General features: G+C 44.3%; 1 protein-coding gene across 1 annotated transcript; it reads left to right on the forward strand.

The window, feature by feature from the left end:
* Positions 1 to 7,170: 7,170 nt before the first annotated feature.
* KCNJ8 (potassium inwardly rectifying channel subfamily J member 8) lies at positions 7,171 to 14,540 on the forward strand. Its single transcript, XM_036404989.1, has 3 exons — positions 7,171 to 7,560; positions 7,799 to 8,245; positions 11,743 to 14,540. Exons 2-3 carry the CDS (start codon positions 7,881 to 7,883, stop codon positions 12,641 to 12,643), a joined length of 1,266 nt encoding a protein of 421 aa, XP_036260882.1. The 5' UTR covers positions 7,171 to 7,560; positions 7,799 to 7,880; the 3' UTR covers positions 12,644 to 14,540.
* Positions 14,541 to 27,576: the final 13,036 nt, after the last annotated feature.

A 27,576-nucleotide genomic window follows, 5' to 3' on the forward strand; every position in this document is an offset into this window, starting at 1 on the left:
TAGGCCCTTCTTCTCTTCCATAGCCTCCTTGCTCTTTTTTCTTCACCATCTTCCTGTGTCATAGACCTTTGAGGCTCCTGCTTGTATCTCTGGACGCTCCTTATTCTGCCTATGCCCTCCCACTCCTTCCCAGATGAGCTCCATGCCCTTTGCCCCATTTCTTCTCTCACACAGCTCTGCACTCACTCTCCTTCTCCTTTCCTGTCTTTTTTTCATAACACCCCTACTCTTCAGGGGGACACTTACTCTAGTGACATCATGTTTTGGGGTTGGTTTGTTTTCTAAGCATTAAACCAAACAAGCTTTCAGTATTGTGACACTGTGCTTCAGAACTATGAAGTTCTGCCTTCTCCAAAGGAGCTTTGAATATTAACACTGGCTATGTGTAAATTTAACTATGGATAGAGGAAAGACACCTCTGTGATAAGTTATAAATAATATTTCTCATTCCATCTGCATTATTTTTCTGTTAACTGTTCCTGGGAGAGAAACAGCAAAGTTGTTGCTGATCACAGAATCACAGAATGGTTTGGGTTGGGAGGAACCTTAAAGCTTCTCTTGTTCCATCCCCTGCCATGGGCAGGGACACCTTCCACTACCCCAAGTTGCTCTGAGCCCCATCCAGCCTGGCCTTGGACACTGCCAGGGATGGGCCAGCCCCAGCTTCTCTGGGCAACCTGTGCCAGGGCCTCACCACCCTCAAAGGGAAGAATTTCTTTCCAATATCCAATCTAAACCTACACTCTTCCAATTTGAAGCAATTCCCCCTCCTCCTACCACTGCACTCCCTCACAGAGTCTCTTCCCATCTTTCCTGCAGGTCCCCTTTAAGTACAGAAATTGGTTGTGCAGCTGCTTGTGGAATCACAGCAATGTTTCTTAACCTTTGGCTTACAACCCATGGGTGTCTTTCCCACTCCTTGAGCCAGGTCTAAGGGCTGTCATGGATCAAACTGCTCCCTTCCTGTATATGGCCTTTCATCAAACTCATCACAGCTCACGATAGCTCATCCCTGCTTCTTCTAAAGTAGAAATATGCCATACAACGTCTACTGAGCCCAAACTTAATCATGCTAGGAAACACTAGAACTTCCCCTGAGCAGTTTGGGATAGCTCTGTTAAGCCAGGGGCATAAGCCAGGCAAAGTCTCTGCAGGGGGAGATCTCTGCTTTGTTAGGCCAAGTGATACATACAAGAGGTATCTTAAGTGCTTATAAGTTCCAGTCTCACTGCAGACCTGAAAAAGCTCTTTATTTGCAGGAGTGTGCCTGCTTTTCCCAGCTGTATGAGTCAGCTGAAAGAATATATTCTCCAACGCTTCTCAAGGACTTGGACAAGCCCCTTTTAGGTTTGTTATAGCAGAACACCTCTGCTATAAATTCATATACCTCCAGAGAACTCAATTAGTACTAACAGGAACATAGCCCAAAGAAGTTTGCATCTCATTATATATAAACCCTCTGCAAAGAGCAATAATATTGAATTGTGTTTTCTTAAAATAGAAATACAATTTCAAATGTGGTCAAGTAGTAAAAACTCCTTGTACAATAAGTTGTTTCATTTAATTGAGTGTGTTCTTTTTGCTTCCCAAAGCAATGGCTGTGCTTTATTGTGTAAAGATGTCAATACATTCACAGGCAATTTTGTTAATGCATCATGAAAAGCTGAAGGAACTCTCACATGAGCATTTTACATGAATGCTTGTAGATATTTTATCAAAAAAATAAATGGAGATATAACACACTTGAGTCAACAACTACCTTTATAAAAAAAGCTGTTGACAGGGGCCATGTCTTTGCTATCATGTTTCCATTATTCAGTGTCAGAAGTTGGAGTATGTTCCCCTTGGAAGCACTATAACCCCATGTCCTCAGTGTGATACTGCCAGTCAAAATCAACTCTAAAATAGCCACTGAAACCACAGTGCCACTTGTAAAAAACTCTCTGGAGCAAATATTCTCCCACTAAATGTGATTAAAAGCAACAATTAACTCTGCATATTTGCATCCTCAAGTAGCATCTTTTGAAAGCTTATTTAAAATCAAAATATGTTATGTAAATTCTCTGATATGAATTCCATGGTGGCATGTGAAGAACTCCTCAGTTTCTTTGGAAACTAAATCCTTTCAGAGGCAAAACTAAGAGACTACTAAGAAAAGTCTGAAAACAAAACAGTAAATCAAATTATTCGTAGCCATGCAAACATCCCAATCATTTCCACATTGGTTTTTCACTGCTCTGTTTTTTCTCCTCTAGAACTGACCTCTGTGCAGAACTGTAGGGAAAGACTATCAGGTATTCAAATGATGAAAAAATTGTTGTGAGGCAGAAGTTTGCTGACTTGTACAAATTAGCAACTTGCTGATGCTGTTTTGTTTTGGCAGCCCAGCTTAAAGTATTGGTTTGAATGAAGCCAAGAAACTTCCAAGTGTAATCTGTCAAGAGAAGAGAGATTTTTAGAAAATGTATTTACTACAGTTACTATTAATTATTCACTATTGATAGCACTTGTCTGCTGCTAGATATTACCCATGGAAACAGAACAGACACTCCTGGCAGGCGTTGCTCATTTCTCTAATATAATATACCACATTCTGAAAACTATAAACAAGCCGTTTTTTAAAATATAATTTTAATTGGTTTCTATTAGGTGTAATTATCATTCATCACGTGCAAGATGCCTGCTTTGATTTACATGGAACATGGGGATTTTCATCCCATGATCTGTTATATAATAATACAGCATCCAGCACACTGCACATTTCAGTGGGCACTGCAATTCATTCCCATGTATTTATATTAGTCTGCTTTATACATAAATACATTACATCGTTATACAACCCTTGGATTAAAGGTATAAGTAAGTAATGAACAGTCCCAGCTAGGACTGCCCAGAAGAGTTCCTCATAGCTATTACCATGACATTTCTTAACTCTCCCTTTAATTTATTTCAGGATTTTCGGGCTATATCCATAAATATAACTTCAATGTGCAGTAAAATATTTAACCATGTAACTAAGGAACTAATGCAGCTTCGTGTAAATGACATGGTCCAGAACCTCCACCCTTCAAGAGCACAGCTACAGACGCCCCAAGGCAGCATATTCTTCCATATTTAATGGTTATATGTGTTTTTATTCTACCAGCCACGTTAGGCCTTCACTCTTTCAGCAATATGACTTCTCCATCAGAGTCAGGAAGGTGGGAGCCTAAGAATCTCTGAGTACTGCAGATTTTCACGGCTGAATCATTCAGATTTGGGGTCATCTATTTCTTCAGGTCCCACCAGAGCATCTGAGATTTGACAGCTTTGAGTTGTCAGATACTGTGTGATAAGATCTGAAGGTGAGACATGGCATCTTTCTTCTGTCATTGGCAAAATCTTAATTTAACCCTGAAAAAGCCAGTGAGCCAGGGAGGGGAAGCACCTAAGGGACACCATGCTCTAGGAACACAGCTAGAGACTTGCTGTAACTGTGTTCAACCCACTTAGAAACTGATTTACAGCCTTCCCGTAAATTATGGCATGGGGAGGCAAGGAAACGGTCCCAAACTGGGGTTGCTCTTCCCCGAGCCTTAGGATAAACTCCAGGAAGAGGCACGTAATGAACAACAAACTTCACTATGCAACTTACACTGGACAAAGGGCACTAGTTACATGTATTCTGATGATAAAAACTATTTCTGTCCTGCTGCTCTTGCATGAAACAGGGGGAGAAAGAGCTAGTTCAGGGTAACAGATGCCCTTAGTTTGCAGTTTCTGCTCTTTCATGTTTGATGGATGTCCTGCCAGCTCATGTAGGGAAGAGTTCACCCACACTGTCCGAATATGGCTTATCAGCTTTGTGTCTCTGTGGAAGCCTCACTCTAAGTACATGACATCTCTGGACGCCTGCAAAGTCATCCTATCTCTAAGCTAAGATTAGAATTTCAAACAAAACTTATTACAAAGCAGGATTTTCTGAAAGGGCTGGACAGAGCTATAATGTGGAAAATTCAGATTCATGTCTAAGTGCACTATTTAATCCTGATTTTAGATAGGCATAATTGTAAAGTGATATTTACCATAATATCAGTAATGCTTGTGGGTGGAGGGGAATGAAACATCAAGAAGGAGACACATGAAGGGTCATAAGAAAACTGGACCTAAAACTGCCATCAATTCTGATCATTTTTTTTCCTGAAAAGGCTGTGTTCACAACACTCAGACACTCTGTTCCTTACCAAATGGGTTAGGAGACGTTTTAGGAGATTTTCCCAGCTATTATTTAAATCTCAGACAGAAGTGTGCATGTGGCAACCATGCAAGTATTTAAAAGGTCAGAGGGGAAGGGTTTTAGTAGTTGTCACTCTCCAGAGCATATTCATAGACTGGAACTTGGAGAAATGGATGCTGTGCTCAGAGTCATGGCTGGAGCTCCTGATCCTCACATCCCTGTGGTCATGACCCAGCAGGCTTCCTCAAAACTCATCTCCAGTAGAAGTGAGGAGGAAGGCATCTCTTCCAGTATTGAACAGGCAGAGAGGAAAAGATAAGCCTTTTTCCTGCAATGTGTGATGGTGGGTCAAAGGATCAGTAACTTTGTTCAGCCACACTGGGGCTGTGCCAGGATATTTGTATGTGTTTGATGGATCCTTTCCTATCTCAGCTACAAGAATTTCAGCCTCTGCATGGTGCCCAGTTAAGGGGGAGGAAACCTCCAGCAGGTTAGTGGGGAACACATGGGCCTGAGAGCTCACAGGGAACTCCTGACAGTGCCAGTGCTGCCAGCAGTTTCTGTTCCACTTGAGTAGCTCAAGGAATGTCACTTCTTGCTCCCACTTGCCCTCAAAGATGGGCTTGATCCATTTTTCCAAACTAGCTGCTAATCTACACACTAACTATATGTCACACAGTTGCACTCACTACCAGCAGAGATGGGGTGGGGAGCACAGCAGCAGCTTGAGCCTGGGTGAGAAGGGATGAGGCTGAAAACAGCCACACACGTGGGTTTATGCTCTGAAGTGGCAAGTAAATAAAACATTTCTTGGTGCTTCTGTGTCCCCGATTATAAAGCTGTGGATTTCAAGAACTTCAGAGTAAACAGTGCAATTGGCCATGTGGCATGAGCTAATTTCTGTCAGAAGCAAAGTCATACAATTCAAGGATCTCATGAAGAAGTGAGGGGTGGGAAGTGTTCCATGCAGTTCCCAGATACTTGTTTTTTTTTTGAGTTGCACCTAACAGCTGTACTGGGGAACGCCAGTCTTGTTTCTAGCCCTAGAACAGAACAAATACTTCACAGGAGCTAAATGGGAGAAGGGCAGAGGAAGAGAATAAGGAAAAAGGAAAAAAGGGAAAATGGAAAAAGGGAAAGGGAACTGGTACTAAACCAATAGTTGCAGCTAAGTGAGATGCACTTTTGGGGCTGCATGAAACAAATGAGGCAGCCCCTCTAGAGCTGTCTCTGCCACCTCATTCACAGAAGGGTAATTTCCCAAGCTCTCCAAGCCCAGCCCATGAAGTGCCATACACCAACAATGCTGACCCTGCAGATACCCACCAAGTGATTTTATGTGTTTGTACTCAGAGTCTGGTTAAAATCTAAAGGCATTTGGCTTAGACCCTGATTTTTCAGCATCCCATCTGCCTAAAGTTAATTTCACACATAAATATTTAGCTAATTGCCTAATATGACTGGGGCTTTGTGTCTGTCTCTCCTCTGGCTACTGGCTATGTGGTATTAGCAAAGGCCAGTGCTGGAGAAGTTTCCAGGAACCACTCATCTATTTAAAGTTGAGCACGTGCATGTGTTCAGCAGGGTGGATATCTTCAAGCTGAGGATTACACTGCCTGTCAAATGTGCCTTCTCAGTTTTTCCACGCCTGAGTATGCTTAAAACCTTCCTGATTGCACCAGGCCTGTCAAGCTTTTCCCTAGTTTACAGAGAGGAGTGAGGTATTTTGTTCTGTAGAAATTTTATACCCTAGAGGTGATTCACTTGAGTGATACACAGAAAAGTTTGGAACCTCCCTACTGCACACACACACGTACACACACACACACACTCTCTCACACTACTTGGATACAAGGGAGTTAATCTGACAAAATCTCTGGACTTTCCTTCATTAAAATCTGAATGTAGATATTTTCATAAAGTTGATGCACTGCTTATTCTCTCCATTACAAACCCTAAGACTTCAGGACAAAAAAAACAAAAAACAAAAACAAAAAAAAAAAAAACAAAAAACAAAACAAAAAAAAACAAAACAAAACAAAAAAAAAAACAACAACCAAAAAACCTGTGATTTCCAAGAATGCAAGTTTCCAAAGTTTCCATTTAACAAAAGGGCCAAAATTGTTAACCTCAACCAGTGGGAAAGAGAAAGAACTTCAGGGATTTCACTGGAGAGGTGGAGGAGAGATTGTTATTGTACATCATTCTTCCTACCCATCCCAAATACCAATCCTCATCAGCCAGTGCCCATTTCCCAGCTGAACATTACAACGGGCCTGACGCTGCTCAGCAAGAGCTGTGACCCGTGAAAAGAAATGTTTTCCTTCCCTTCTTGCAGAGACAGGTAATTAAGTTTATCCAAAGCTGCAAAGGTCATGAGATTCTGGCTTTGGTCCCCCAAACACTTACGCACAAGCCTCGCTTCCTCTGCCTCAGCCAGATTCGAGGGAAGATAAAGCTAGGAAGGCACAACTCGGCTTGTCGGGGGAAGCAGGCAGATCTGTGTAACTAGCACAGACCAGCAGCGTTAGCACCTCGTCCTGCGCAGCGCAGTGAGCGTGCGCCCGTGCTCCGCATCCCGACCGCTGCTCCGAGCCCCGGCCCCGCATCCCGAGCCCGAGCCCCGCATCCCCAGCCCGAGCCCCGCATCCCCAGCCCGAGCTCCGCATCCCCAGCCCGAGCCCCGCATCCCCAGCCCGAGCTCCGCATCCCCAGCCCGAGCCCCGCATCCCCAGCCCGAGCCCCGGCCCAGGCCCTCTGCGCATTTCCCCGAGCCCGAGCCTCGCTCCGCCCGCCCCGCTCCGCCCGGCCCGGCAGCGTCCCGCCCCGTTCTGCGGTGAGTGGCGGCCGGGGGCGGGGGGACCCTGCGAGGCGCCAGTGGGGGTCAGGCAGCCCTGCCCTCCCCCGGTGGGACGGGCCAGCCGGGGAGCCGGGCTTTCCGTGCGTTTGTTCTGTCACCCGTTTGGGGACAAAGTTTGGGAATAAAGGGAGGGTTTCCCCGCCTGATCCCGGAAGGGAAGGAGAGCTGCGAGGGAAAATGCGACCGCTTGCTCCGAGGAGTCCCGTTCCCTGCCTGCCGCACCTCCAGCTCAGTTCCTTCTTGTGATGCTCTAGGGGGACGAGGCAGGGGCTCCCCACAGGCTGCTGGATGAGCTGCGGGGCTGCAACCGTAAGGAGGGAGTCTCCTCGCGTCTCCGCAGACTAACTTCGGCTCTAACCACAGACGTCTGATTCTTCAGGTCCTGAAGGATGCGAATAACATAGTGCTTCGTGTTCCGGTCCCCATCTGAGCACTGCTGTCTCCCGGAGAAACAGCCTGAGGAACCGAGCTGATGTCTGTCACGGTACTTTACAGCGACTTTGTGAGACTGCTGTGCAGCCTCCCTTCATGCAAGGAGTCTCCAAATAGCATCTTTCATATCTGCTACGAGCTGATACCGACTGCTCATATAAAAATGGTGGTCTGAGAGAGAGAGGGCACTGTAGAACCAGCATTTAATGTAGTGGGGTTTGGCAGGGGGTACCTTAATCGGGGCTTCTTGCACAGGTGACAACTCTGACCAAGTTCACTCTTTTTTGCAGGGTAAAGCAAGCCCTGCAGATACTTGCTAGAGGGACCACCCCCCATTTTGCATCTTGCTGAGTGGACTATGGTGGCAGGAGGATGTTGGCTCGCAAGAGTATCATCCCTGAAGAGTATGTGCTGGCACGGATCGCTGCCGAGAACCTGCGCAAGCCGCGCATCCGCGACCGCCCGCGCAAGGCCCGCTTCATCGCCAAGAACGGCGCCTGCAACCTGGCCCACAAGAACATCCGCGAGCAGGGACGATTCCTGCAGGATATCTTCACCACCCTGGTGGACCTGAAGTGGCGTCATACTCTGGTCATCTTTACCATGTCCTTCCTGTGCAGCTGGCTGCTGTTTGCCATGATGTGGTGGCTGGTGGCCTTTGCCCATGGCGACATGGACCCGAGCACAGAAAACCCTTCGAACAGCACAAAGTGGACGCCGTGCGTGACGTGTGTCAGGTAGAGTTTGGTGGGATGAAGAAAGGGCGGGGACAGAGCTGCCAGCTGTCCTGGCATTGTCTGAAGTGCAGCTTTTGGTTTACATGAACTGTTGGGTTTGGTTGAGACAGTTGAAAAGTGCAGTGTTTTCCTCTAGATTGCGTAAATTCAGCAAGCCTCCCGGGCTTGGAAAATACTGTACTGTAGATGTCTTTGATTCCTTACAGGATCTGAAAGAGAGGGAGACCTGCTGCTTTTCATGTGTCTCCACACTCTGTGGGTAACTCGATTGCCTGTCGAGATAAGAGCCTGCTGCAAGAGTGGGTATGTGTTATATGTATTGTAACGTTGTCTACGGCAGCGGGAGCATCCCCAGCGCCACGTCGACCAGAGGCACTCCCTCTGAGAGGCAGGGAACCAGCCCTGGGTGTCAGGCAGGGCACCAGTCAGAGGTGCCAGGAAATGTGTCACTTAGAACAAAACTGAGTGTTTCGAGATGACTCTCCTTAGAGTGTTAAATATGTGGGGCTTCAAAATATCTTGGTGAATCCATAGGCCAGAAGTTGGACAGAGGAACACTTTACACACCATGCATTTGTGTCAGACAGTGAAAGCTTAAGGGGTGACTGGATTAAATATCACCTGTTGAAGTGTCCCCAAAGCCATGACAATTGTCAGGGCACTGATAAGCTGACACAAACATACATGGAAGAGAAGACTGTGGATTAGAGGTGGGGTAAACTGTAAGATAACTTAAGGATCTCATCAATTAAATCTGCTTTTTTAACATTAGTTTTTTAGATAGAACCTGGTGGTTCTGTACCACCAGGCTGCCCCAGATCATCTGCCTGTATACATTGCTGTCCTGAGAGGGTCTGGGTGTTGCAGGGTGCTCTGAGATATCAGTGAATCCACTTCCCTTTTCTCCCTTCTCCCAGAAAGTTTTGAGGTACCTCACCAAGTCTGAAGGGACTTTGTATCTGGCTCATGAGGTAGCAGAGATTTAATTCAGATTTAATTTAGCAAAAAGAACAGTTTTTTTGCTAAATGGGGATTTTCCAAGGTAAAAGAAGAGGGGATTTTCCCAAGCTTCCCTTCACCAAGCTAGGGGGAATTGGAGTAGGAGTTGCTGTCTTGTTTCTTTTCTGATGTCTGGCCACAAGCAGTGTCCTCTGAAATGAGATGTCATGACCCAGCTTGCACCCGCAGGAGCGTTACCCCCGGCATTTCTGGGATTTGTGGGATCTGTCCAACTAGAATTAGTGAACAGCTACAACCCTGCAGCTCTCCAGGGTCAGCTGAGGGGACATCCTGTGTGTGGCTGGCAGCTTCCTCAGTGTGGCTGCGGTGTCACCCTGCAGATCCTGAGCTGGGGGTGAGGGGCTTCATGCCACTGGGGCCAGGCACATCCACAGCCAGGACTCTGCCCCTGTTCTCTCTCCATAGCTGCCTGTGGATCTTCCAGGATGTCTGCTTGGTAACAAAATGAATGAATCAATACAATTTCAGGTTTAGCCCATGCCGAAGAACACACACCCCTCCCTCATGGGGTGTCCAGGCAACAGCTGCTCCAGTGCCCATATCCAAGCCATGAGAAATCTCTTCCTTTCCTAGGGAAATCTGGTGACCACTTTGGTCAAAGTCATGAAGTAATGATGTGATTGCTGACAGCTTTAAGAATGGCAAGGTTTTGGGTGTAAAATACTATTGGAATGCCAAAATCATGACAAAAAATTTTTAGCCTACTTCCCTGAGGTTTAGGCCCACGGATATTTCAGGAGAGCTTCTTGGGTGGGTGCCATTACCTATTTACAGGAAAACCTGGCTCTGGAAATTTTAACCAGTGCCTAGAGCTTGCACAGCCCTTTCATTTTATGAAGTACTGTAGAAATTTCTAAGCCTCACATCTCTTTGCCACAGAAAGCAAACATTATCCAAAATGGAAAGCTGCTACACAGCTCTGAGGGGAAGGACCTGGGAACAGTGTGATTTGCACTTTCTCTCTCCCATTTCACATGGTTAAAATGCTTTCCAAACTTGCTCTTTCACTTACTTCCACTGTTAAAAAGATGGATTTTTTTTTTCTTTTTTTAAAGAAAGGTGTTGCTAAGGGAAGTCAGACTACTTACTGGACAGAGTTTTAAGCTAAATTAAGCTGACTGAAATTGAATCCAGAAGCTGCATTCTGCATATAACTGAATATTCATGATTATAAGAAATCATTCCATAGATTCTATTAAGTAACTCCTTCGTCCCTGATTGCTTCAGAGTGAAATACAAAATAAACCCCCTCAATACAAAGGAATTTGTTAATGATTAAGAATAGAAAAGGCAAAATAAGAAAGTTATTTCAAAGATACGTGTGCAGAGACTGGCTGGTTTTCTCGAAGATGGACTTTCTTATTGCCCAGAAAATTATTCTTGATATTGCCTATGCTATTTAAATGTGTCTTTGACACCCCAGTGAAAATATGGCTAGAAAAGAAAAAAAAAAATTAAAAACAGATTAATTGAAAAGCAAAGCAAAGCCAATGAATTATTTAGACCCATCTTCATGGCCAGGATATATTTTCTACTGGTATGGCCCTGTTAAGCATTGGATGCTTCATTTTTATTGTATTGCACTGGAAGGATCTATCTGGAAGAAATAAAAGAAAAAATTAAATATAAAAGGAAGTTAAGGACCCTGATATATAGAGGGGATATGACTTTGTGGCTACTATAAATAATGTATTTTGGGAAGTTTGTGGGCAGCATTTGCTGATGTCCAGCACCATAGTGTTTTAGGGTATTTAACTTAAACCCACACTTCTATATCCCACTTCTGTGTTGAAATTTTCCAGCTGGTCTTGCCCTGGCAGTGAGCTGAACCCAAGCCCTGGGTCACAGCACTGTCCTGCTGCCAGGGTGTGCAGGGGACACCTGGGGGCCACTGGCCTCTCTCTGCAGCCTCATCCTGCTCACTCACAAGGCGAGCAAAGGTTTGGGAAGTGTCACAAATCTGGGAAAGCCCCTTTTCCCCCACCAGGAAATTCTGGGTCACGATTCAGGTAGCATGAGTGAAGTGCTGCAGTTTTCCCTGTTTCCTTTCCCTGCACAGGCTGGTGGAAGGATCTCAGTGTGCCAGCTGATTGCCCATGCTTCCCAAAACTACCTCTCTCTACCAAGGGCTTCATGAGATGGAGAAGGTGGAAAGCCTAGCTGTTCCAGAGCTGTTCACTAAGCCAGTGGGCAGCCTGTGCTCCTGGACGGAGATTCCGTGAGCTGCTCAGGGTCACCCAGATGGTCTTTGAGGAGCCCAGGCTCTGAGGTCTCTGCTGCCACCGTTAGACACTACACCAGCCACACGAATCTGAGCCACCAAGCATGCAATGCTTTGGCTGGTGTTAACAGAAGGCTTATGTGTACTAGAGCCATACAAACATGACCTTAAGTTTGTTTCTGGAAGTACATGTTAACAGCTTCTCAGTGTGTGCTCCGTGTCCTGAGAGTTAACTGGGTGCAATCTTCCCCTACAGGTCTTTCACCTCCGCTTTCCTGTTCTCCATCGAAGTCCAGGTGACCATTGGCTTTGGGGGCAGGATGATGACCGAGGAGTGTCCCCTGGCCATCACTGTTCTGATCCTGCAGAACATTGTGGGGCTGATCATCAACGCCGTCATGCTGGGCTGCATCTTCATGAAGACGGCGCAGGCTCACCGGCGGGCCGAGACGCTGATCTTCAGCCGGCAGGCGGTCATCGCTGTCCGCAATGGCAAGCTCTGCTTCATGTTCCGTGTGGGGGACCTGAGGAAGAGCATGATCATCAGCGCCTCAGTGAGAATCCAGGTTGTGAGGAAGACCATGACCCCTGAAGGAGAAGTCATACCCATTCACCAGGTGGATATCCCTGTGGATAACCCCATTGAAAGCAACAACATTTTCCTGGTGGCTCCCTTGATCATTTGTCATGTCATTGACAAGCGGAGTCCTCTTTATGATATCTCTGCTTCCGACCTGGCGCTCCAGGACCTGGAGCTCATTGTGATACTGGAAGGGGTTGTAGAAACCACGGGCATCACAACACAGGCGAGAACCTCCTACGTGGCAGAGGAGATCCTGTGGGGTCACCGCTTTGTGCCCATTGTCACCGAGGAGGAAGGCGTGTACGCTGTCGACTACTCCAAGTTCGGCAACACTGTCAAAGTGGCTGCACCACGCTGCAGTGCCCGGGAGCTTGATGAGAAGCCCTCCATCCTCATCCAGACCCTGCAGAAGAGCGAGCTGTCCCACCAAAACTCCCTGAGGAAGCGCAACTCCATGAGGAGAAACAACTCCATTCGGAGGAGCAACTCCATGCGGAGAACCAACTCCTCGCTCATCGTGCCCAAAGTGCAGTTTATCACACCCGAGGGGAGCCAGAGTGCCTCAGAAACGTGATGCACAGCTTTGTGCTAGGGCACTGGGGTTCAGAAGGAGGAGGCACCTGTGGTGTTTTCCTTCAATTTCCTTTTACTTAAGAAAACAAGAACACAATGCAGAAGAGAACCGTGCAAGAACTATTTATTCCATTACTTACTGAAAGCACCACCTAATGGCATTAGAAAACAGCTTAGCACCTAGTGTATGAATTAATAAAAAATGGCACGTACACTAAAGAAAACACACTTCACCCATGTAATATAATGCGTATTTATACTTGTTTTAGTGGCATGCTGATTTTTTTAATCGTATTTTTCTTATCAAAAATCTCTTTATTACCTTCTGCTGGCTGTCACAAAATGTGGGGCTTTCCTACGCGAGTGCTTCACAAAACTTCTATAGTCAACAGCTCCCATGGATTTGTGCATGACATTTGGATATTGATCTTTTTGTGTGAATTCCTTGTTCTCTTAAAGGGAGTAACTAAATTCCTCAAGGATTTCACTGGAGAAGAGTGACCATTTCATCTTTGGTTTCCCAGGCTTTTTCTTTTTTGTTGGTTTGTGGCAAAGGCATTTTGAGAGCAAATTCAGGTCAGGTGTTGTGACCTGTCCATCCCACAGGAAAGCTGGTGTCACTCCAGGCAGGAAACCCAGCAAAATGACGGAGTGCCGCTCTTCTTCTCAGGGTGAAATACTTGGCTGCGGGACAACACACATCTTAGATTAGCTGTAGGCCAAGCTGAGAAATCCCAGTCCTCCTGGCTGCCACCTGGGCATTTGTTTCACTGAAATTATTCAAGCTGGAAAAAGAAGATGCCTCTTTAACATTCTCATCATGACAGAAGACCAAATACTGTTTTCCTCTCTCTGATAGATTCATACATGAAGGAAACACATGTATTTGTTTCACTTACTTTTCATAGGATTAAGTCTGCATCATCCAGAAGAAGGTTATTTTTTGCCAGTGGGAACTCATGAATGAGAATGAGAGGGAAGCCTGCCAATAATATTAGAGATAGCATTTTCAAAACCATCTGAATGCTTTTCAGGAGGACTTGTATGCTGCTGCTGAATTCCTGGGTTTTTAGCAGTGCCTCACCTGTGTTTTTATATAATCTGGCACTGAGAATTGGTGGGAAGAAGCTTTCCTCTTCAAATTAAAATTGGCATTTGTTACTTGGAGCCTTCCCAAAAATATCATCACACATTTTTCTACAGGAATACATAAAAGTAAGACAACTAATTCTGTCACATTTGGTAGCCTAAATTGATACATGTTTTTTCCCATGTGAGTAAGCATCACTATGGACAAATTCCTGTTCAACTGTCTTGCAGAAATTGTTTTATGTCTGTGGGTCGAGAGAATTACTATCCTTGTTCTGACCCTCCAAGCCACTCAAACATTTAAATGTTTGCTTTTTTCTCTATGGTAAAACAGTCAAAGCTGGATTCTCATTCTTTTTGAAGGAGCTCATCAGCAATTTTTGGATGGATGGTTTCAGGCTTCATGAGGTGTTGGATGGTGGCATGGAGGGGTATTGCTCTGAGGTGTGGACTCCCTGCATTTGGAACAGATGTTCTTCAGAACAAAAACTGACAAAATACTTCATCTGAAGCAGCAGAGGAAATTGAAGTTTCTGCTGAAATCATTCATTCCCTGGCCTGCCCATTAATGTTCTGGAAGGGTGGATGGTGAACATCTGGAGAAGTTAATCTGTCCCTGGTATGTCCAAACTATGATCACCTGCAGCTTCCAAGAACAGTCAGAGTGAAACACTATATTACAATTTGTCTCTGTCCTCCATTTCCAGGACTGTGAACTTCTCTGAGGCTCTCTGTTGGATACATGGTTAAGTCAGATGCTGTGCAAAAGCAGGTTTTATACAAAATAATAATAAAAAGAGTTACAATAATCTCTTGGTTTGAAAGACAGGTGTCTGCCGTGGAAGGTGGGAACCTCCCTTGGAATGGAAAAAAATATGATCCCCTTCCCTCTGAATTATTACAACTTTGAAATTAAGGGGCTTTCAGACAAAGATATGTGAAAAGGAATAACAGTTCTTTACTAGTCTGTGTAGCAAGGCAAACAAACAACAGCAGCAACACGGACAGAACCCGGAGCGCACCCGCAGTGGCTCAGCCGCGGCGCTCTCCCCTTCACTGCAGTTCCGGTCACGGCCAGCGGGGGCGCTGCTGGCTCCCGGCCGGGCAGGGCAGGTGCGATCATTCCTGCAGGGGGCGCTGTGTGCGAGCTCAGCCGCGTCTCCCTCACGCGGTAATGGCAGCGGGCTGGGTGGTGAAAATGGGCCTTAGCAGGGACCGGTGGGCAGCGGCTGGGACAGCAGGGATGAGCAGACACCAGAGCAGCCAAGGAAATGTATCAGAAACTCCACAGCTGTAGCAGGTGTCATGGCAGGCAGGGGTGCTGGGTTAGAGTGTAGAGGAGAAAGCAGTGGGACTGGGCAGCAGCAGCCAGGCTCCTCCCGTAGCAGCTGCGGCATGAAGCCGGGAAGGGGAAGAGGGCTGGGGTCCTGGGTTTCTCCCCTGAGGCACCCAAATAGATGGTAAGGGTCCCTTCCAGTCAGATTGGGTGTTAGTAATGTCCCCGTCCAACAACTGCTCTTACGAGCAAAGGCTCACCCAGAGTAGGAGATGCAATGGAAGGACAAAAGCTCCATTGTGGCAGCAAATCCTCTGGGCAGCGACTGCAGACCGGCTGTGGCTACTCCAATGCCAAGAGTGAGAGGAGCCCAGCCCAGCCCCTCACCACCCAGCAAAAATCTCATGGTATCTTTGCCCTTCCAAAGAGAAAACCTCCCAGGTAAGAGAGTAGCCAGCTGCATGGTTCCCCCACCTTTTTGTCTCTCTTAAGTACTGCTCGTTATTGTCTCTTAGCCACAGATGGGACAAGATTCCATAAGAGAAAGAAACAAAAGGAAAAATCCTAACCCCCAACAAATTATTTCTTCCATCTCTGATTTTTCTCTATTCCTTTCCTTCTTGTTTCTTTGTATTCTTCATTCATTCTTCTATACTCTTGGTCTTTCCTATATCCCAGCCTTTCCAATGCTGAACAGATAAACAAGGCAGAGCTTTGTGCCATGAATGTTATGTTCATATGTGTTGTGCTCCTGCTCCGTGCAGAAAATCCTTTTGTGCAAAGCCCCTTTCTTGAGCAAGATTTGCAGTCCTGGAAGAGGTCAGGGACAGAGGCAGCCAGTGATGGAGAGCAGGAGAGGGGTCTTTGGTCTAGGAGCTGCTTCCCTCACTGAAAGGACAGATTTCAGACCCAGCTTTGCAATATCATTGCATGTCCTTTCATACCCAGCTTTGCCTGCTGAGGGGGCATCAGCTGGCAGCACCACAGCTCAATACGTTTAATTATTTATTCTCCCGGCAACTTTATCAGAAAGGGGTTTTATTTTAAATTTGAAGCCTTCTGTTTGCAATACAGCCTGACAAGTTAAGGATGATAGTGAGATTTCTACCAAACAGTGCTGACAGTTTATGTTAGCAGTTAACTGCCCATCTCATTGATAATAATTTAGTAAATTAGATTAAATAAGGTATCAACATCATCCCTTCACACTTATTTATGTCCCTACCATTCCGATCCCTCTGCAGCATGATGTAACTAGAACTGCATACTTGACTTCACTTATTCTGTGGATTTAATAAGCTTTGGCTCTTTGTGCAGCAAAGCTTTTCTAAGCTAAGAAAAGTAATTATAAAGTCCTTCCAGGACAGGCATAATGTCTGGGATTACACTTTATTTTTTCTTCCTAGCTCTCACCTGAGAAGCTTCTATGTTTTAAACAGAGAAATGGCTGTGAGAGCCTTTGTCCTTGTTTGGGACACCCAGAAGATTCAGAGTTACCGTGGTGGGGACAGAGCAAACAAACACCGACAGTGCTTACAGGGGATATAAAGATTAATGCTTCAGGGTTGAAGCCAAGATCTGAGTGACAGGATTTCGAGGAGACTTTCCCTCTTGGCAGCTGAGTCTATGGCTGTCACCTTCAGGACTTCTTGCGCTCTCTTTTGCAAAATCTGGTGCAAGCCAGGGACAGAAGCTGGACCTTGGCACTGGCAAGGCCCCGCTGCAAGGCACACCTTGAACCTCTCTGCTACCCCTGGCATCACTCTGGCCTTGTAAAACAGTTCTGGCCTTGTAAAACAGTTCTGCCCCTTGAGTATGTCTTCATGAGCACGTTGTCCCACAGCGATCTGCCGATACAACTGCCTGGCTCTTTCCATAGAAGGGCTACCCTTCCTTCTGGGCCTTCTGGGGTACTCAGGACATTGTAAAGTGAGAGCCAGAGGAACATTCAGATTTAGTAAACATCTCATGTGTGCTATGGCCCTTTGCCCTAAAGCCGTGTGTCACTCCAGGCCAAAGGGTCATTTCAGTGGTTTTGCCTCAAAGCCATTGTGAATGAATGTCATAGAAGTCTGAGCCTTTATCTACACTTTATAAAGTTCAGGAATCATGCTTTTACTTTGCAATCTGGATAGCAGCATGGACACATTATTTTTTCTGATTAAAAATAAAAAAGATGGTTAATTCTCCGCATCCTTTTTTTCATCACAAACTAGAGACTGAGGACATTTTGTGAAACCAGTTTCCAAGCACTCCAGTGGTTATTATTAGCAAATGTTTTTTTGCTGCAAGCTACAAAAGTAGTTAGGCCAAGACCAGAAAGGAGCTTTGACAGGAGAAAAACCATTTGATATTATATGATGAAAGGAACAAAGCTTTCAATATTTTCACAAAATATAACCTCTGCTGGGCCTGGTGGCCTGGTGTTTTCAAAACACTGTGGGGGGGTTGCTTGAATAGCCAGGTGAGAGTTAACATTTTCTCCCCCACATGCTTATATTAAAATATTTTTTCCCTATATTTGTGTTTGCATGCCATCCAGACTAATTAAAGATGATAGACAGGAATTTTCTAATACCCTTAGCATACTAATGATGCTTCTCCTATTAATAATCCTATGTCCCTGAATTGTGTTTTCTATTTTCCCTTAAGAATTCTTTGAACATTAAAAAAAAAAAAAAAAAGAAAGAGATTTCTCATGTGATAACTGGACAGTAAAGATAAAATATGTTCCCATATTCCCTTATTGGATGCTGAAGAGAAATTTAGCCTGCAGAGACAAGATCAGTGCTGTCCAAGAGAAACAGCCACTGGGATTGAGGCACTCACAGTCAGCACACACCACCAAGGGCATGGATACCCAAATGTCATGCTCAAAATCCGTGGGAGCTGTTGAATTAAATTAAAAGAAATATTTAAAAATAGTAAGTATTCAAGGGGTTTCTGGCTGAGGACTCTCAGAACACTGATGAGCTATTAGCTAGCAGTGAAAGGAATGTTCTAGTATCATCAAGACACACTTCAATGCAAGGAAAACAAAAAACATCAATTCAAGGAAAATATAGTCCATACTTTAGTTATTGCTACCAATTATTTGAACATGTAGGTTATTAAAAATTCAAAGAGGCAAAAAAATCATGTTGGATTCCGTCTTCACCTTTAACAAAAGTTTAACACCTATTTTTTGTACCCTAAGGAAGAGTTGATCTATCTGAAGACATCACTCCCAGCACAAACATGCTGCAGTTTTTTGGAGGATACTTGTTAATCTCTGCTCACTTTTCTGGGCCCAGTGTGGGGTGCATAATGTCATGGCCTGTATTGCTCAGTATGTCAGATGGGATGATCTAATGGTCCCTGCTGCACTCCAAATTTATGGATAGAGAGAGTTTAATGAATTTTGGTCAAGCAAAAGCTTTCCTCTGAGTCTTAAATTAATCTCCCACAGAGGAAACAAACAAACATGGGGGAACAGAAACCCCAGCAGAGTTAGGCATCCCTAAATGGTTGATTTAATTTGACAAATGCGTTTCAGTGCTAATTATGGATTCTTCAAACAGCATTGACAAATGTCCCTAGGGACAATTTGTAAAAATTAGGGTATCTCATTGTTACAGGAGTTTTCTTGGATTCCTGCTGTTGTTAAATTTTGGCTTAGTAGCAAGGATGAGAAAGTCAGCTTCTGTGTGGGCCAAAGTGAAATTACATTTCTTGATTTTATGGTCTGAGGTCTATTACAAAGACCATAAAACTGAGGAATGGCACTGGAGTGACTGCAAAAGGGTATTGTGGTTTGGGGCTCAGCATCTTCCTCATCCAGGGAACATCACTGCTTTCCTCAAGTGCTTTTTTTTTTCTTTTGTAACCACAATAGCCATGAAAATTGATTGCATCCTCCCATGGCCCAGCCTTGTTGTCCTTCAGGGTGTATTTTTTGATGTTATGTCTTTCATTCTGGGTCATCTGGTTGGTCTGTCAGAGAGGGGCTGCTTCTGCTGACTGTCAAGGTTTCCAAATTCAGTCAAGGGCAGGACATAAGGCAAAACTGAAGGGTTGTGACACAAACTGAAAGAAACTCTGCTGAGTTTGAGCGAGAGCAAGTGACAATTGTTTTCCCCTTGGGTGGTCAGCTTTTTGTCTCACAGCTTTTCAAAAATATATCAAGTACTAATAAATGTTGTCTGCTCAGCCTTAGCTAGTGTTTTAAATCATATTATAAACAGATACTATTCTTGGCTGATCTGATTAAATTGTTTGGCATGTGCTATTTTTTCCATATACAAAATCTCACTGCATTCTTTAAATATTTTGTTTTAAATTAAGAGAGTAATAAAATTTCTGGACTGAAGCTTTCCTTATAGTCAGCTCCTTTATACTGTCAACATCCACATGAAAAATGGAATACAAGACTGAATGTGCTCCATAAAATATTAAATTTAACCTAATTTTAAAGATGTGAATATCCTTTAGTTTATATTATCAGCAAGTATGGTGTTACCAGTCATGGGTGTTTTCCTTAAGGGACAATAATCTGTTCAAATATCAATTCAATACTCTGCTTAAAGATAAAAAGCAGCAGGCAATGAGTCTCAATTCTGCCATATCAATTATGAGAGGAAAGGCACAAAACCAGAGAAATAAGAAGTTCAGAAAACTGAAATAAAAATTGCTTGACCATGTACTGAATGGTAGGTGGAACAGTCTTCAAAACAGAGGTGCCAGAGACTTTACAGGTGGCAATGTTTAATCTGAAATCATGGACAAGACACGTACAAACACGATAATTTAGCATGGAAACATGGAATCAATCATATCTTTGTCATTTCAGATGCCAACATCTGAGCACTCACTCACTGAGAGGTTCTTAGTGGTGCCCACAAAACAGAAATATCATTTTAAGTAGGCAGTCACACCTTGCACAGTGTTTGCAATCCACTGCCAGCAAGTGGTGATAACTCCTTAGTCTTTCCAAAACCATGTATCTGTGTATATCAACACATTCTTTCCTATTCCACTTCAAGCACAGAACTATTAATTCCTCAGTAAAATCCTTCAACTTAAGTTCTCCTTGGGCACATTATCAAATCAAAGGAGAAAAACTTGTTTACCTTGATATATATATATATATATATATATATATATATATATATACACACACATATGCATTTATATATTTAAAGAAGCACTGCCAGATTTGACAGTAGGGATTCTCCAAGTTATTTTTACTTTGGTTTTCCAGCCAAAAGATTCCACTATATATTTATAGAATGAATCCTCATTCTCAGAGACTCCATTGTGCTTTAGGGAGAAAAGACCCTCAGTAAGATGGACTTCTCTCCCACCTCAGGCCTCAGCTAACTACACTGACATCTGAGCAAAACTTCCAGCTCCATCTCTTCTGGCAGACATTAAGGAAGGTCCAACACAGCAAAAAGTGCAATTTTTTTTTTTTGGGAGAGCAGGCTTTGAAGTGGGAATTTTCATCCTTATTAGGTCAACCTAGCAGTGATTAATGTGACATGATGTCACAGGAGGAGCGCTGGTTGTGAGACTGGTTTTGTTTGTAACTCTTTCCAATGTGTTGGTTTAGATTTCTGTCAAGTGTCTCAGTGAGTTTCTCATGGTCACTTTCCTCTGGGATATTTTCAACTTGACTTACATTTGCATGCAGTGGTGGAGAAAGGCTGGGAGCTCTTACCCCCATTAGGATTTCCAGGCATTTCATATGGGTACTTTGGGAATGTCATTTGGGATATGACACTGGGGAAATAAACTGCAGAGGAAAAATCTGTGCATGTACAAATGTGTGTCTGCAAATACACATCCAAATTTTGTTGATGTTTTGTTCCTGCTGTGAAAAGGGGAGAGGTTTGCCTAGTAGCAACAGATTCCAGACCTCCCTTTGAAAAACCTGCCCACAATAATTTGGTACCTGAAATCATCAAGAGGCTGTGACATTTCAGCTTGGTAAAATTGCCACAAATACGGACCCATCAGCACCATGCACACAGAAGAGGGCAAAAATATCTTTCGAGGGGTGAAATGTTCATTATCAAAGACTCAGAGAGCTTGCCAAATGGTTTCCCTCAGAGATGTGAGCTTTTAAAGGGTAGCACTTACTCTCAGTGCCCATTTGTGTCCCTGGGGAGCTCCCCAGCCATGGATGAGGCCGCAGGGGAGCTGCACATGCCGTGCAGGATATGGAATTTGGTCATGGAAATGAGCAGCCAGCACAGAGCTACGTGCAGCCCCTCCGGCCAGGCAGGGAGTCGCTCCCAGCCAGGTCACAGCCATGACCACGGGAACTCCCAGCAGCAGCAGCAGCAGCATCGAGGATCAGCCCCGATCCCATTGCTCTCCAAAGCACATGTGCCTGATGTGCCCCCAGGGAAAGCTTGCTCAGAGCTGCCAGAGCACGGTTCAAGGAGCTGTCAGAAGCAAACCAGATTCCTGCTTCCATTCCTTGGCTTTTGCTTTTCCTCCTACTAAGCCACTGATTATGGCATGTGAAGGTCTTGCTCACGCTCTGAGCACTGAAAACCTGGATTCTCTGTGGTAAACAGGGAAGTGTGAATGCTGAAACAATTTGGCTGGGCCACTCCAGTGAATCAGCTCAACAAAGGGCTGCTGGGCAAAAGGAAGAATAAAATCCAGGAATGGTAGGACAAGCCATCTCCAGCACACATGGAGTATTATAATGACACAATGACCAGGCAAGATGGAAAACAGGGATATCAGAGACAGCAGACTTGAAGAAATTTGTCATCCAAGGGAGGAGAAGACAGCCCCTCTAGGGAACCAGGCTAATGTGCGAATGCTCTGAAGAAGTCAAGGGACAGACAGTTTTTTAGGAAAGCAGAAGTGAATGTCAGCTGGTCACAGTTTTAAAAACATTTCTTAGTAGATGTACTATTCTTTCTGGTGAAGTAAATGTGGTTTTGGTTTATTTCAGATTAAAGTCTTCTGAAGGGGAGATCTTCAAGTGCTGGATTCCAGTTGTTGTTTTGAGAATCACTTGCTAAGACATAGGTACCTAAGAAATTGTTAATTGTAGAGTTCTGCCTGCTAATATGAATAAATAGAACAAAATTAAAACTCTCGGGATGCTCTTACCTACTGAGATAAAAAGTGTTCAAGGCCAGGCTGGATGGGAATCTCAGCAACCTGGTCTAGTGGAAGGTGTCCCTGCCCATGGCAGGGGGATGGAACTGGATGAGCTTTGAGGTCCCTTCTAACCCAAAGCATTCTGTGATTCTGTAAAACACCTGAGCAGCTCTGAAATCCTAAACAGCTCAGCAATCCCTCTACAATAGTGAGAAGCTCCCTCCAAATTAGGAGACTTCTTAAGGATCCTACAGTTAAATATCTACTTAAAGAGTCCAGGCAGGAAGAGCATTCAAAGGGAAAAGTGGCAGGATCTCCAGAGCATAAATCTGTCTATCAGGGGAGTTTTCCTAATCCTGAAGCAGCTCTTCCCAGGCAGCGTGGGTGTGTGCCTTCAGCCCCAGAGAGATCTTTAATCCTAAACTTCCATACAAACACAAATATCTTTGTTTAGACATTTCAGTGCAACCTCTGATGGAAAAGGAAACAGCAGTAAGGTTCTAGTTGCCCTTTCTATATGGCAGCTGGCTACTTTTGTTCCATGGGTTTTCTGGCTAAAAAAAAAAAAAGGAGAAGAAGATTATGTAGAAATGGAACCTCAATAAAGAAAAAAAGATACATCAGTAATCGAGTAAGAAAACAAGATTTGGTGTTCCCTAAGATAATGTCTCACCATTCAGTACTGGTTTTGAGACAATTGGCTCCTTTTGGAGACAGACCTCCAGACACTGCAGGATAGGCTGGTGCTGTTTGAAATGCCAGATCACTGTACAATTAAAATAAATTTAAGTAGACTGTTTGGATTACTTGTGTGCATTTATTAGATCTGTCCTGCCTGCAAAGTGCCTTCCAAATGCTGTGAATGTGAGCAGATCCTATCTGAAAACACTATCAGGTGCAAAGAAGATGTTCAGGTTAGCTACATTTGTTTGACATAATCTGAATCTGGTGTTTTGTGGAGGATTTCAAGTTTTCCAGATGCAACCTCATCATATTTTATAACCTTTATTCACACTAACTGTGCTATATTTCCAGAAGATAGAACAATTATTTAAATTTTATAAACAGGGTTTGTTTCTGGCTCAAAACCATAAGAAGTACACTCTAGTTTGCATTCAAGTATGTTGGTCCCCACATTTGCTGTGGGAAAATATATGAGAGCAGGGAGGGGCAATGGCCCACCACGGAACAGGGGTTTCCTGAGCTTGCTGTGCTACCTGCCACCAAAACATGGCCAAAGTAACACAGCCCAGCTCAGTCTGCCTCAGAAAAGCTCTGGGAGGACAACCCCCTGTATGTCCACTGTCATAAACCAGTTTAGCCTTAAGCCTTACAACAACATAATTACATGTACTTCTTGTAGCCAGGGAAAGAAAAAATGACTTATCTCATCTGAGCAAAGGTCCAGTAGTCACTTGAGAAACAAAATGTCAAGCAAGAAGAATCTCCAGGGTACTGAGCATTCCCAGAGGAAGCGAGGGACACGTTTCTTCTCAGGAGATTTTCCCACTGTTGGAAAGCCAGGCCATCATGCAGTTTACATAACAACAACAAAAAAAGAACAGATCCCAGCAGTAACAGATCAATTGTGCTGGTTTGGCGTGTGATTGTTTGGATTTGGTTTTTTTCCTACTTCATAAACCTGAAATTAAATATCCACAAACAGTATTTTATATCGTTCTCCTGGTGGTACAGCTTTCCCTTTGCCATATGAAATAGAAGAGCCAGGACTGCAATACAAAATCTCACTGGCATCGAAACCAGACCACAGTGCACACATCCCCTTCTGACATACATTGCTGTGCTATATGAGAGGAGTTGGAAAACATGATAAGGATGTCATAACTTAATTTACAGGAATTGGTTTTCTGCTGAATTCTCCCATGGAACATGTCCCAGAGTACAGGAAAGGGAGGCTCTGTCTAGTCCCTCATGCATCAGTCAAAACTGGATTTCTCACAAAAATGAAGAAACACCTAAATACCCAAAATACATGTCCTACTTTGATATAACCTTTCTTTACTAAGTGCTAAACCCCAGCATGCTAAGGGAGAGGGATAATACTTGGATTATTTTTCTGCATAATAAAATGAAGTTCTTGAAAATTTCCTTTCTTTCCTCATTACCTTTCTAATAGACTACAGGGTAGGATGAAATTACAGCCATAGGAATGTATTCTCATTATTTATCAAGCCTGGAGGCTTGATCAGACAGTTTATCAAACAGGCTTTACCAGAAACCAAAGCCTAGAAATCTCCAGGCATTCATTCCCTTCCACACAGTACAATATTTTGGGAGAGTGGAAAATCAGAATAAACATTCTTTACTGTGTGTGTATATCTCCACATAAACACATGTATATGTAACTCAAGGAACAATTTCAGAAGCGACGATTAACAGATATCCTACATAAGTCTTGTGTGTTGTTCTTCTAAAGTCTCCAATGGATTTCTTCTGAAAGCCTTTAAAAGATGGATCCTAACCTCTTTTGCACTGCTGCCTAGTTGGCAGAGGATGCAGAGCAGGTCAAGGCTTGTGTAAGAAGTACATATTGTCTCTGATGGGACAGAGTTAAGAAATAAGCCCTGGGCACAGTATCATCCTTCAGTCATAAGCAGCTATTGGATCACACTTTGTGCAGAGGAGAAGCCATATGGCAGCATATTTCTTGCTGCTCTCATCAGTAAAGAAGAGCCAATCATTCACCATACATTTTGGCAATCCACGCTCTGCATTTCCCAGCAAACACATTCTTCCATAATTTAATCAAGTCCTACGTCAGTGGTCATTTTTCTTAGTGACAGATATGTGACAGAACTCCAGTGGAACTTGCTTGCCTTCCTCATGCTTTTGTCTCTGTTTGGCTGAGGCAGACAGAGTTGGTCAGGGACAAATAGAGAGATTCAATAAATACAACCAATTTGGTTTGATGAAGAGAAAAATGAAGGGTGGGTGGATGAACAGAGTTCCCTGACTGTTGAAGGGTAGTCGGGAGCATTGCATTCTTCAGTATCACTGGTCTGTCACCTTGGGGAGTTCATTTCCACATAAATCAAATGTTAACCAGACAGGGGAAAACTGTTCTCACTGTTACAAAGGAGGCAGCTGGCCAGCTCAAAAGGACAAAATCTCTATTCCTCTGGGACATATGGAAACGGTCATTACAAGACAATATTTATTTATAAACACACTTGGCCCCATTAATTGGGCCTGAATATATAGAGGAATGGAGCTTATTAGTAAGATAAAGCTTTCCCATGACCTATAGAGGACACTGCATAGGGACCACAGATGTTCTGTATTAAAAAAGCTGGAAAATTTATGTCAATGAAATGGCCATGAAAAGCTCAGTTGGAAAATAAGTAAATAAATAAATAAGGAGGTCACCAGCAAAGAGAAGGTTAAGGACACTGGAAAATGGATCTTCCAGGATACTTAACCTTTATTTATTTAATTAAGCGGAACAGATCCTGACCTCAACGGCATGTGTCTCTTCTGAGCAGCTCTGCTGAAGTTACCTGAAATTCTGGATTTGCACCACCAGAGCTGAGCAGATGGCTGATCTGTCACACAGGCAAAAAACCCTGTGCCAATGGGATTCACACTCCTCCTAGCAGGGAGTGCCAGGAAAGGCTCAGGGAAGGACTGTGCTTCAGAATTACATGCCACTTTCTGATGCAGGTATGGAAAAATCTCTGTCCCTATCAGATGAACTTGTAAGGACCCAGCCTCAGCTGTATAACCTAAATCATGGGGCTTCTTAGCACAGAATTTGTAGCCTATTTTGAGATGGAAAGCCAGAAAAATGACAAAGAAGCATCACAAGACCAGATTCAGTTTTTATTTACCAGGGCCTTCAGATCACAGAATTGGAGAATACTCCAAGTTGGAAGGGACCCACAAGGATCATTGCATCCAGTTCTTCAGCGCATGGCCCATACATCTGGGATCAACCCTTTTTGGTGTTACGAGCACCAGGTTCTGACCAGCTGAGCTAACTTAAGCTCAGTTTAACAGCTGGGCTGTCCAAGCCTGTGGATCATCTCTGCTCTCTGCAGCTCTGACTGTGCCCCCAGCCAAATGCAAACAGTTCCCCATCCTGGCTGGCCTGAAGCCTTGAATCCAAGGGTTTGTGTACCTGCTCCCTCTGTGGGAGCTATGGGAGCACGGGTGATGTTGTTTGCACAGCTGTGGGCTCACTGAGCACCTGCAGCCTGGCTCACAGCCTCTGCCTGCACCTCAGCTGCTGCTCCCTCCAGCAGACACGGATGGAGCATCACAGCAGCATCTCCTCAGCCATCTTCATGGCCAGGAGCTTTCCAACCTTTGACCACCAGCTCCTTGGGCCCCTCCATCTACCAGAGAGATGCCTTCCCTCAGAGCCTTCTGAGAGACATCCAGCAGGGAGTACTGATTCTTCCAACCATTTAAATGGATGTCCCATGTTCATGGACACACACTGACACTCACTGACACAGCAGGAACTAGGAAAACAATCCAAAAAAATCCCTGTTTCTTCTTCTTCTTTCCAAAAGAAGTCCCTTTAATGGTTTAAGAAGAGGAATGAGGCCACAGAACATTGCCTGGGGATGAGACCCCCTTCAGAGTTTCCCAATGAAAATGCTACAGCTGTCAGAGTACCACGGGTGTGTGAAGGACTGACTGACCATCATCAGTGAAGTCCAAGTTCTTCCAAATCCTGAGGGTGCTGCAGCAGGTTTCCAGCTGTCCCTGACCTGTTTTTCTCATGAAATTGCCCTAAACCAGGACAGAAAGCCAGGCAGGCATTCACACAAGCACAAAAATATGGGTGCACGTCCACTCTCAGTGTGCCTCACTTTCCGTTCTTCCCTAAACACCTGATTTCACAGATGACCTTTCAGCTCACTCTATTCCAGAGCTATCCAGCTTTCTCCCAGGCATGGAGAAGGCAGGATATCCTCTGGATATCCCAGAGATATGGGTCCAGGCTGATGTAGTCCATTTCTCCCAGGACACACTGGCTTGGACCTTCCCAGCAAGTGGAATTTCTGAGCTGGGGGCAGTCACCCTGCAGCTGGTGAGGCCATGGAGGAGCAGGGGACTATGAGTACCCCATAATTGGAGCACCTAATAAACATTTGAAATTACTGCTAAAACCCCAAACAAACCACACTGCAATTCAACATTATCTAGTATTGTTTCCCATGGTAGGATAGATATAATATGTCAGTCTGATTACTGCAGGCTATATTTACAATTACTGAAGAATCCTTTTTCTTTTCCTGTGAGCTTCGTATAGTTTACACTGAGAGGGAAAAAAATCTCACAGTGTTGTTTTACAGAGTAATTTTCCTTACATTAGCTTTGTTTCAACTTTTCTAGGGGTGTTTTTTTTGCAGCACTAAGAAGGAACAAAAGAGTTGAAGCACATATAACCCTCTCTGGTTTATGAAAATGCAAGAATTTCCCACTTTTCAATGCTG

Source organism: Molothrus ater, chromosome 5, assembly GCF_012460135.2.
Source record: "Molothrus ater isolate BHLD 08-10-18 breed brown headed cowbird chromosome 5, BPBGC_Mater_1.1, whole genome shotgun sequence".
Lineage (NCBI taxonomy): Eukaryota > Metazoa > Chordata > Aves > Passeriformes > Icteridae > Molothrus > Molothrus ater.

What these genes read in the sequence shown, in the direction of transcription:
- KCNJ8 (XM_036404989.1), top strand. Translation starts at nt 7,881, where the DNA reads ATGTTGGCTCGCAAGAGTATCATCCCTGAAGAGTATGTGCTGGCACGG. An exon ending in CCGTGCGTGACGTGTGTCAG is followed by an intron (nt 8,246 to 11,742) that starts GTAGAGTTTGGT and finishes CTTCCCCTACAG; the next exon opens with GTCTTTCACCTCCGCTTTCC.